The sequence below is a fragment of the Bidens hawaiensis genome, unplaced genomic scaffold (assembly GCF_021521415.1).
Source record: "Bidens hawaiensis isolate Kalapana, Puna unplaced genomic scaffold, B.hawaiensis_p1.1 tig00009799_1, whole genome shotgun sequence".
In the NCBI taxonomy this organism is placed as follows: domain Eukaryota; kingdom Viridiplantae; phylum Streptophyta; class Magnoliopsida; order Asterales; family Asteraceae; genus Bidens; species Bidens hawaiensis.
The window spans coordinates 26,361-39,210 of NW_027491733.1; the positions used below are offsets into that span (position 1 = coordinate 26,361).

Genomic DNA, 12,850 nt, shown 5'->3' on the forward strand with positions numbered 1-12,850 from the left:
TGAGGATTCGGTGCAAGTTTCTTGCCTCATGTTGGGAACTATGATTCCCGAGATTCAAAAGGATTTTGAACTTCATGGGGCATACAACATGATCACCCAACTTAAGAAAATGTTCCTTACACAAGCTAGGGTGGAACGCTTCGAAACGATTCGAGCACTTCATGCATGTCGTATGGAAGAAACCCAATCGGTATCATCTTATGTACTTAAGATGAAAAGCCACATTGATCGTCTCGAGCGCCTTAATTGTCGCGTCTCAAATGAGTTAGCCACGGATTTGATCCTAAATGGCCTAACTAAAAGGTTTGAGACATTTGTTATGAATTATAACATGAATGGATGGGACAAGAGCATTGGTGAGCTTCACGCAATGCTTAAAACGGCCAAGACGGGAATGGGTAAAAAGGGTTTGCCCTTTCTCACGATCAATGAGGGAGGCAATAAAAAAAGGCAACACCTGGAACCCAAGGCAAAGGTTGCCAAAGGTAAGAGACACGTCAAGGGCAAGTTCAAGGGAAAGGCTAAAGTGGAACCACCCAAACCAAAGAAGCTAAAGGTTAGCTCGGAGGATCCATGCTTTGGATGTGGTGAGATAGGACATTGGATGAGGAATTTTCCAACCTATCTAAAAGAGTTGAAAGCTAAGAGGGATGCGGGGAAAACCTCGGGTACAACATTCATGGTTCACGTTGTACCAATCAAGCACCAAGAAACTCAAAATGGATTTGAGTAATACTTATCTTTGGCATTGTCGCCTTAGTCATATAAACAAAGATCGCATACAAACACTTCAAAAGAATGGTCTTTTGGAATCAAGTGAAGATGATTCATTTGATAAGTGTGAGTCTTGTTTACTTGGGAAGATGACCGAGGACCCCTCTATGGGACAAACGAAGGGGCAAAAGACTTATTGGGTATCATACATTCGGATGTATGTGGTCCCTTTAAGGCAATGACAAGGAATAGTGAAAGATACTTCATTACTTTTATCGACGATTATAGTCGTTATGGGTATGTGTACTTGTTAAGACACGAAGATGAAGCCTTTGAAATGTTCAAAGTCTTCCAAAATGAAGTACAAAATCAACTCGATAAAACCATCAAAGTACTTCGTTCGGATAGAGGAGGTGAATACCTAAGTGATACTTTCCGAGATCATCTTAGAAGTTGTGGAATCATCTCACAACTTACTCCACCAGGAACACCACAACATAATGGTGTGTCCGAGAGGAGAAATCGAACTCTATTGGATATGGTTCGATCTATGATGGCTAGAAGCACATTGCCTCTATCATTTTGGGGTTTCGCTTTGCTCTCCGCGGCCCGTATTTTAAATATGGCCCCAACCAAGAAAGTGGACAAAACACCTTATGAAATATGGATTGGAAGGGTTCCATCATTGTCATATTTAAAGGTATGGGGTTGTGAGGCTTATATCAAGAACAACACCCAAAACAAACTTGAAAGTCGATCCACTAAGTGTATCTTTGTAGGATATCCCAAGGACTCTATGGGATATTATTTCTACAACCCAACCGAGCAAAAGGTATTATTGCTCGAAGGGCCGAGTTCATGGAAACTAAGTTCCTTATGGAAGGTACTAGTAGAACGGTGGAACTCGAGGAGGATCGAGAACCACAAGCCGATACACGTTTGGTTGACACTAGCAATCAACAAGAGGTTGTTGATAATGATCAAGTGGTTGATCAAGACACACAAAACGTTCGCAAATCCGGTAGAATTAGTCATCCACCCAAAGATATGGATTTTTCATGGGTGGATGCTATGTGGTAGATTCGGATGAACCCACCACATACCGTGATGCAATGTCACAATCCGATTATGACAAATGGCTTGAAGCCATGAACGTTGAGATGCAATCCATGCATGACAACCAAGTATGGGATTTGGTTGTACCACCTCTTAATTCCGAACCGGTTGAAAGTAAGTGGGTTTTCAAGAAGAAAATCGATATGCATGGAAACTTGGATACTTATAAAGCTAGAATTGTAGCAAAAGGTTTCACTCAAACTCAAGGGGTTGACTATGATGAAACTTTTTCTCCCGTATCAATGCGAAAGTCTATTAGGATATTGTTTGCCATAGCCGCATATAATGACTATGAGATATGGCAAATGGATGTCAAAACCGCTTTCCTAAATGGGCATCTTGAGGAAGATGTCTATATGGTTCAACCCGAAGGTTTTTAGATCCACAATATCCTAACAAAGTATGCAAGTTAAAAAAATCAATCTATGGATTGAAATAAGCATCTAGAAGTTGGAATCACCGTTTTGATGAAAAAGTTAAGAAATTTGGGTTCATCAAGAATGGTGATGAAGCTTGTGTGTATAAGAAAGCTAGTGGGAGCATCATTACCTTCTTAGTATTGTATGTTGATGACATACTACTATTTGGGAATGACATTCCAACCATGGAAGGGGTAAAAGCATGGCTTGGAAGTTGTTTTTCTATCAAGGATCTTGGTGAAGCCACCTATATTTTGGGAATAAAGATCTATATGGATAGATCAAGGCGGTTGATAGGTTTAAACCAAAGTGCATACATTGACAAAATCTTGAAGAGGTTCAAGATGGAGAACTCTAAGAAAGGTTTGGTACCTATTCAAAGAGGAACGATATTGAGTAGGTCTCAATGTCCAATCTCAAAGGATGAGCAAGATAGAATGAATGGAATCCCATACGCATCGGCTATTGGATCCATCATGTATGCAATGGTATGCACTAGACCGGATGTATCATGCGCTTTAAGCATGACAAGTAGATTCCAACATAATCCGGGAAGTAGCCATTGGATGGCGGTTAAAAGTATATTGAAATACCTTAGAAGGACTAAGGATATGTTTCTAATATACGGTTCGGGTGAGGAGGAACTCGTGGTAAAGGGTTACACGGATGCGAGTTTCCAAACCGATCGAGATGATTCTAGATCACAATCGGGATATATTTTTGTTATGAATGGTGGGGCAATCTCTTGGAAGAGCTCAAAACAAGACGTGGTAGCCTTATCCACCACGGAATCGGAATACATCGCCGCCTCATTGGCAGCTCAAGAAGCTGCATGGATAAGGAAATTCATTGCCGACCTAGGGGTAGTCCGTACCATTTAGGACCCTCTAGAGATCTTTTGTGACAACGAGGGTGCAATTGCACAAATTAAGGAACCTCGTGCACATCAAAAGACAAGGCACATTGAGCGGAGGTTCAACTACATAAGGGATGAAGTTGAAATGGGAAAGATATGTATTCGTAAAAGTTCACACCGATCAAAACATTGCAGATCCATGAGGGTCATACTTGTGCCTTAGGACAAGTATGAGGGTCATACTTGTGCCTAAGGACTTCGGTATTCTAGTGATTGGATATGATCGAAATTTTGTATTTGGATATCGGAACAATTGTTATTTTGACTCATTCATATGATTATGGTTTAAAATTATGACATTTTGAGTTATGTTCCATTTTAGCATGTTTAAATCCGTGAATAAGTTACTTATTCTAAATGTCCGTAGTCGCTCATATTTGTGGGAACAAATATGAAGGTAAGACTATTATGAACTTGGATTGGTAGATATTCATGGGATATGAATATAGAGCAAGGGTTGCTGCCAAGGTTCATAGATATTTATGGGTTATAAATATTGGACTGACCCGCTCTCAAATGTTACTACATGGAATCCTGAGATACATATTGGGTCTTGATATTCACCAAGTATTATACTTTGACTTAGTTCTTCACTGCTCTGAAACATGACAGTACATAAGGCTAAGATCGGGTCTGGTACAAGGTGATTGGGAGAGATGTATGTAGTTAAGAGGGGATTTGTCCCTCTTATTCGTTGGGAGTGAGATGTCTAAGGCCTTAAAAGTTAAATCAACAGAGAATGATCACTCAGTGTCTCTGGATTTGACATGACATCTGTGGCAAAAAGATAAATGATAGATGTACCTAAATCATTTCAAGTAAGGGACTTGAAAGGGATGATGTTATTGAATGGCACTTCGTCATGCGTATTAGGGGTAGTAAACCGTAGTTAGGCGGTATTTGCTACTTGCATCAATCTTCTATGTATCTTGTGCAAGTGGGAGATTGTTGGACTCGTTATGCCCAAGACACATATTTTTATTGATGTGGCTAGTACGTCATGATCCAAGTCGGGTCATACCCAATAACAAGCTAGACAAACACCTACAATATTCGTTTATGGATGATATGATCATAACAAATGAATATTAACACTTGAGTTATTTAGAAAGGGGTTTCTAAATACAATGTACTTGTGTAATAAATAAATCATATGGATGATTTATATTTTATGAGAGAACATTACATAGTGTTATTTAAGTTGGTTAAATAACAATATGTAAACCAAATCACCAAGCATGTCACCTACAAGTTTTATAACATATAAATTGAATGTTATAAAATTGATAAGAAAATAATAACCAGAAAAAGAAGGGGGGCCGCCCCCCTCCCCCTCACTCTCCTTCTCCTTATTATTTTATTATTATTAGAGGGTTAGTAGAGGCATGCAAGAAGTTCTATTGGAGGACTTGGGTGGTGATGTTTTTGAAAGGTTTTATTCTTTCTTTCTCTCAATTTCTCTCAATAATACACCATAACAACACAAGTAACATGGATTTTTTCTTTCTTGGAGGGTCAAGAGTAAGAACACAAGACTAGAGGAAAAATCCTCTGTACATTTCTCCCTCTCTTCTTTCTCTTGGACGGCCGAGAAAAGGAACCAAGAAGAAGATACAAGTGTTGCCAAATCCTAGCTACAAGTGGTGTTTGTTGGAAAGCTTGGGGTATGCTAGCTTGAGGAGCTTCATATTCAAGTTCTTGCCTTCTTCATCATCATCTCCTTCCTCTTCCTTGGATTTGAAAGGAAGCTTTAACATGCATGTATTTTTAGTGACATGCATGTGTTTGATAGTATGTATTTCGTATTTGGATCCGGGCTTGGGTTTTGCATGTGTAAAATTGGTTTTATACATATCAAATTAACAAGATTTAAATCTTATTTCCGTTGCGTTTTTCATAAAATTGGGATTTTATGACTTTGATAATCTTGTTAAAACCCAACATGTTGCACGCCAACTGTTTGATGAAATGCCGAAGAGTAATAACGTGTCGTGGAGTGTTTAAAGTTGATGCATTAGTATGATGTTTATTGTGTTTTTATTCAACATAGTGTGTTATTGTTCTTGATGTTTTTGGTCTTGTGTTTAAAAATTTTAACACACTGGACGAATATGCCCATGGAGTGTTATAAAACAAATATTAAAATAAAACACACCGCCTACAAAACAGACCTTTTATCTAGATAATCAGATCATCAAATCTAACGCACCAGATTACTTTCTACACTTTTTAGACACACTTCACTTTATATATATATATATATATATATATATATATATATATATATATTTAGGAGGGATATTTTTGAGAATTTTGTTAGAGTTTTAAAAACTTTGAAACTCATTATTAATCACATATTTAATTAAACAGGTTAGATTATGTAGCTGAGATTAAATCTGATTAAAAATTAAATAAGAGAGAATAAATATGTACAGTGATTACACTAATTTAAACGTTCATTACACCTATGCAAAAAGTCGACTCGGTGCGTAAAAAATTTTATAATTTTTCTGCGTACATGAAACCTACATGTATTGCATATATGTAAAAAAATTCAAAAAAAGAATTGTTACGTTGAGTTCTTAAAACTCAAAATGGTTCTAAAAAAATCAATCATATATATATATATATATATATATATATATATATATATATATATATATATATATATATATATATATACGGGAGGGATAGTTTGAGAACTTTGTTAAGTTTTAAAAATTTTAAAAACCTCATTCTTAATCGCACATTTAATTAAATATGCTAGATTACATGGTTGAGATTAAATCTTATTAAAAAATTAAGTAGGAGAGAAAATAAATGTGTACAGTGATTACACTAATTTAAACGTCTGTTACATCTATGTAAAAAGTTAATTCAATGCTTAAAAAATGTTTTAACTTTTCTACGTATATGTTACCTATATATATTACATATATGTAAAAAAAATAAAATTGTTTCGTTAAGTTCTTTCGAGCTCTTAAAACTCAAAGTGGTTCTAAAAAATCAGCCTACCTATGTGTGTGTGTGTGTGTGTATATATATATAGGGTAAAGTTAAAATAAAACCCAACCTGAGTTAGGAAAACTCTAGAAACTCATTCTTAACCACATGTTTTTAATTAAAGTTTGAAACTTGTGGTCCACAATTAAAGTAAATAAAAAGTGTAAAAGTAAATATAACTTTTTCTCTCTCCTGAAAACATATATAACAATTAGTAAAAAAATGTTAAAAAATAGCAAATCAATTTTTATTTTATTTTTTGATGTTTTATATTAAATGTAACAACATATATTACATGTGCAAAAAAAAACGATGTTACATAGGGTTTTCACAATTCAAATGGGTTTTCATTCTATACTTCCCCTATATATATATATATATATATATATATATATATATTACTACTCTAATAAAAGAGTACCATATTTTGCCACATGTCATGCTTTCATGACTTTCCTTTTTTCTAACCCATCTACTATACTATTAAAACAATAACTATTTATATAAATAACATTTATGTAACATCTCGTTTTTTGAAGTTATCAAATAAAATAATATAAATTTATTTTAGTCGTGTGTAATGTTGCGTTACTTAATTTAATTAAGTATTGATAAGATGATAGGATAAACATTAAAGATATTATGGGCTTGAATAGAATTACGGGCCTAACGCCTTTTGGGCTTAGCCTATATAAACAAAACTGAAACCCTAATTATTATCCTCTCATCATTTCCAATCATCAGCCAATCACCATATTCACGTACACACACATACTCCCTGCTTATTCACACATTCCTTTCATTCCATTCTCAATCTATGGAGAAGCTCCTTAGGATTTCAAGGGTAACCAAGATCTAGTTTAATCACGTTTAAAATGGTATGTATTTGTTAAAGTTTAGTCCTTGTGTCCATTTTCACCTTTATCTTATTCTTATTAATATGAGACCATAATAAAAAGCAAACGAACCTATAAATGCAACTTAAAAACGAACTCAAATCAAATCAACATGAAAGCGGTTATGGTTTAAATAATTGGACATGTATATATGTATAAGTAATAATGAATGAATCTAGAAGGTTAGTAACAAAACGAATCTTGTAAAAATTACTAGCGAAACGAACCAAGCTAAACCGACATGAATGAACCTTATTTGAACTAAGAAAACGAGCCGGTTTAAGAAATGGTAAAATGCATATAGGAATGTATAAGACATTCGGCTCATGGGGGTTTGAGACCTGAGCTTAAATCGGATCGAGTAAAGTAGCGGCTGGAGCCAAAGGAACTCGAGCCAAACGGTGGACTCGAGCTAAATGAACTCGAGCCAAATGAACTCGAGTCAAGTGAACTCGAGCCAAATGAACTCGAGTTAAGTGAACTCGAGCCGAATAAGAACGCGAATTAAAACAAAGTCGAGCCAAATCCCTAAAACTCGACTGGAATTAGAAACTCGAGCCAAACCACAAAACTCGATTGGAATCCCGGCACTCGGTTTGATTGCCTGGACTCGAATGGTTGTGTTGAACAGACGGCTTGATCGACTCGAATGGGTTAAAGTGACTCAAATCAAGTCAGGTCGACTCGAATGCTGAACTAGGCTCGTTGGGGGCTGCTCGAGTGGAATTTCAAAGTCGATCCAATCAGCCCGATTTTATACTTCTTGGGTAGGGACTGCAGCTAGACTCGAGTCAAATGAAGGCTGGGGTTCGGCTCACTACGACTTCCTCGGTAACGCCGCCATGGTTGCCGGAATAAGGAAGCCGGCGATGGCAGTAGTTAGATAAGGAATATGTGTGGGGGTGTAAGGAGTTCTTTTATAATAGAGAGGAGGGGTTGGTGAGGATAATAATAATAATAATAAAGAAAAAGCTTTAGCAATAAAAGAATAAGATAAAGATAAACGAGACCCAAGACCCGACTCGTTTAGAACCCATAACCAAATCATACTAAACCGTTAACGTATAAAACTCGTTGAGAATATATGAGTTCGCTAAAAAGGGTTAACTTATAAGTGTAAAGGAGGACTTAACCGAACTCGATTTAAATGCGAACCCGACTCATTACTAGTTATCCCCCGTGTGTTCGAAAAGACACATAAACACAGGAATTTGTAAAGAATCACTAACTAAAGACCGGTTCATAAATAATTAAGTTGGGATCCACCAAACTAATAAAGTAAGATTTCATTAGAAGGTCGGCTTGGTAACCAATAAAGTCGGTTTCTTTGAAATAGGATTATTAAATTATAAAATATAGAGAATTAATACTTGTTATATAATAAATAATTAGTCGAGCTCAGTTGAATAAAGACATTACTATTAATTCGGGAAGTAATCGACTACACGTGAGTTCTAGCCCCTTTTTCTGTGACGTTTTTCGGGGTTGTGTGCATACTCCTATGTGATAGTTTAAATTCTTATCCTATGTGATAAGTATAATATACGTGTATGATTGTGCATCGTTTTTATTATTATATGATGGTTATGTGAATGAATATGTGTATATAAATATTATATACATGAGACAGGTAAGGTATGCACGTATGATAATGAAGTATGAAATGAACGTATGGATAGCTGACATGACATGTATGGTTGTATGGTTATGCGAAATAAAGGGACCTGAACCTAATAATATCGGAGATAGTAGGGACCCGACCCTAATAATACCGGAGATAGTAGGGACCCGACGCTAATAATATCGGAGATAGAAGGGACCAAACCCTAATAATATCTGAGATAGAAGAAGTAGGATAGTATACGGTATACCATAGGAAGAGTATGAAATAAAGTATGTAAATACGTATGCATGTATGAATGAGTAATAGTAAGTAATATATGGAACACGTATCTTCGGACACGTATAAGTATGAATATGAATGTATGTATGTTAATTGATTAACTAGAACTCACTCAGTGTAGCTGAATTTTAGTATGCACGCAGGTGAGTAGGATGAGACAGGTTGCATGAGGGAGACACGTGGCAAATAAATGAAGACTGTCATCAAAGAAAAGAAGTGTCACATGTTATATATATTTAATGTTTAATACTTATTTTATTTCCGTTTAAGACAAGTATTTAAGTTATGTAAGAATGGTTGACTTTTATTCCGCAAAATGTTTTAATTAACTATGATTTTTCGAATTATGTGAATGAGTAAATCCAACCCGAGCAAAAGTAGGGTACCCAGGATCAGGGCCTTATAGGTTGGTATCAGAGCATAAGTTCGAGAGAATAACCATCCTACATGCTTAGACTCGAACAGAGAATGGGACAAAAAGAAGAAAAAAAGAAGATGCCAGTTAGAGAATGCCATGTGTTACTCAAGCGAGCTTAATACGTTAATTTCCTTATGTTTAACTTAGGGATAAGTAAGAAAGTTATATGAACTGTTAGAGATAGGATTGTTTGATTATACTTGAAATGTTTGATTATCTAACTGCTTTAGGTAGAATCGAGCACAAGTAGACTCACGAAAGGAAGTGTATAGGACACGGAGATTAACGTGAGCAGCTAATCCCAGCTGGCCACTGTTAATACCTGCAGCCTTACTATCCTTGTACTAAATAGTTCCTCACGTGACGATGTTTGTGTTTTTTTTCCTTTAGAATTCAAATGGCTGGTACTAAGACCACTGGGCAAGAAGGACGCAAGGGACGCCGTGGTAGGCACGTGTTAACCGAGTACCCTCTGAGTAACCGATTACTGAGCCTAGTGAAGAACGAAGCATTACTGTGAGAAAAGAAGAGTATCAGCTAGATCCTACTATTCAAGCTGCGATTACTCAAGCTGTTGCTGTGGCAGTGAAGAATCTCCAATCTGACAAATCTACTGAACGCCGTACCAAGACTGCTGAGAAGACTGGGGAGAGTGTTAGGAAGGATACTGAGACTGAGAATGAGGCATCAAGTGAGGAACGTTCTGTGAAGATGAATGAGGGAAAGAGAGGCTGGGGTGGTTGCAACTACAGAACCTTCAAGAGTTGTGACCCACCTAAGCTAACTGGTACTAGTGACGCAATCTCTACTCTACAGTGGATAACTGCAATGGATAAGGTTATCCGCATTAGTGAGTGCCTTCCCGACCAAGCTGTGGGCTTCGCTACCCAATCATTTGGTGATGAAGCTATGTTCTGGTGGGAAACGGTTGAAAAGAGAAAGACTGCTGCTGAAATCAAGGCCATGAGGTGGGATGATCTAAGAGAGATAATAAGGAGGAAGTTTTGTGCTGATATTGAGGTTGAAAGGGCTGAGATGAGGTTCTTGAACTTGAAGGTGAGAAAGATGACACACCGCGAGTACATTACTAAGTTTAACCGTATGTCAAGACTTGTGCTCGAGATGGTGAATACCGAAGCGAAGAGAATCAAGTGTTATGTCAGAGGACTTCCACAGAATGTCCGCACACTGGTCAAGGCGAATAGGCCTACTACTTTCGATTCCGCGGTCGAACTGGCGAAATGGTTTATGATGACTTGGTGGTGGATGAAGTTATGGTGGAAGTTAAGAAAGACAAGAAGTGGGATAATCATGGAAAAAGGCACGGTACTCAGCTGTGGAACCCGAGAGACAAGAAACGTAAGGTGTGGGAAAGGAAACCATGTCAGACGTGTGGGAAAATGCACGGTGGTGAGTGCAAATGGAGGAAAGGTACTGATGTCTGCCATAAGTGTGGAAAGGCTCATGGTGGGGAGTGTAAACTGGGATCGAATGCATGCTACAAGTGTGGGAAGGTGGGGCATTATGCTCCGGAATGTACTGTTGAATTCGCGTGCTACAAGTGCGGGAAAACAGGTCACTTTGCGAGAGAGTGTAATGAAGGTGAAGCTGGAGGTAGTGGAAAGAGAGATGCTAAGAAGAATAGGCCCAAGACAAGGGCTTACATGCTGACTCAGGAACAAGCCAAGCATATTCCCGATGTTGTGACCGGTACATTTCTAGTAAATGGTATTTCTGCTTCTGGTTTATTCGATTCAAGTGCTAATAAAAGTTTCGTAGATGTAACATTCTGTAAGCTAGCTAAAATGACATGTAGTCATGTGCCTGAAAAGTTTATGGTAGAAATGGCTAGTGATACTTCTGTTAAGATAATGAGAATGGTTAAAGATGGTAAGGTAGAGTTAGAGGGACGTGAGTTCCCTGTTACACTTTATGTAATGACCTTAGGAGGGTTCGTTGTGGTTTTGGGAATGGATTGGCTGTTTGAGTTTGAGGCTCAAATAGTATGTAAGAGTAGATTAATAAGGTTAAAGTCCTTGGATGGTGGTACGGTGACGGTTTATGGTGATAAAGAAAGTTCAGAGCTTAACGTCATTTCGATGATAAAAGCCGAGAAAATGATAAAGCGAGGGTGCGATGCCTACCTGGCGTATGTTGTTGACGCTTCGGTGGAGGCAAAGGATGTGAAAGATGTTCCTATAGTGTAAGACTATCCCGAAGTGTTCCCGGAGGACCTTCAAGGGTTGCCACCGGAACGAGAGGTAGAATTTCAGATCGAGTTAGTACCAGGAGCACAGCCCGTCGCGAAAGCACCTTACCAACTGCCGCCGTCCAAGATGAAAGAATTGATGTCCCAACTGCAAGAACTCCTCGACAAAGGTTTCATACGACTGAGTGTTTCCCCGTGGGGCGCGCCTGTGTTGTTTGTGAAGAAGAAAGACAGAAGCATGAGAATGTGTATCGATTATCGTGAGCTAAATAAGCTTACGGTGAAGAACAGATATCCGTTGCCACGGATTGACGACTTGTTCGATCAATTACAAGGTGCTAGCTGGTTCTCACAAATAAACCTTCAATCGGGCTATCATCAATTGAAAGTGAAAGAGGCAGACATTCCTAAAACAGCGTTTTGGATAAGGTATGGACACTACGAGTTACTCGTAATGTCGTTCGGTCTAACGAATGCTCCCGCGGCAGTCATGGACATGATGAACAGGGTATGTTGGCCGATGTTAGACAAGTTAGTTATCGTTTTCATCGACGATATACTGATTTACTCGAAAAGCGAGACTGATCATGCTAAGCATCTGAGAGAAGTATTGGAGGTTTTGAAATATGAGAAACTGTACGCTAAGTTCTCAAAATGTGCGTTCTAGTTGCCTAAAGTGCAGTTTCTAGGTCACATAATCAATCCAGAGGGAATTACTATGGACCCAGCAAAGATTGAGGCAATAAAGAATTGGAAGACATCGCAAAACCCGACTGAAATACGCAGTTTCATAGGGTTAGCTGGTTATTATAGGAGATTCAACCATGGTTTCTCCAATATAGTCGCACCGTTGACCGGGATGACCCGAAAGAATGTAGTGTTCAATTGGGGTAAATTCCAGGAAGAAGCGTTTGAGGAATTGAAAAAGAGGCTCACGCAAGCTCCAATTCTTGTTCTATTCGACGGTAACAAGGATTTAGTAGTTTGTGCTCAAGCTTCGCATCAAGGGTTAGGCTGCGATTTTATGCAATGAGGAAAGGTTATAGCTTATGCGTCAAGGAAATTGAAGGTTCATGAAAGTACGTACCCTACGCATGACTTAGAGTTAGCAGCTGTAGTATATGCTCTCAAGATCTGGAGACATTACCTGTATGGTACTAAGTGTACTATCTATACGGATCACAAGAGTTTGAAATACTTCTTCGAGCTAAAGGAGTTGAATATGAGACAAAGAAGATGGTTAGAGTTGATTAAAG

At 37.9% G+C, this 12,850-nt stretch overlaps 1 protein-coding gene across 1 annotated transcript; it reads left to right on the top strand.

Annotated features, from left to right (window-relative positions):
- The first annotated feature begins 11,190 nt into the window (after positions 1 to 11,190).
- On the top strand, positions 11,191 to 12,627 carry LOC143533576 (putative mitochondrial protein AtMg00860). The gene is made up of 2 exons (XM_077028304.1): positions 11,191 to 11,280; positions 12,262 to 12,627. The coding sequence occupies exons 1-2, from the start codon at positions 11,191 to 11,193 to the stop codon at positions 12,625 to 12,627; spliced, it is 456 nt and encodes a 151-aa protein (XP_076884419.1).
- Positions 12,628 to 12,850: the final 223 nt, after the last annotated feature.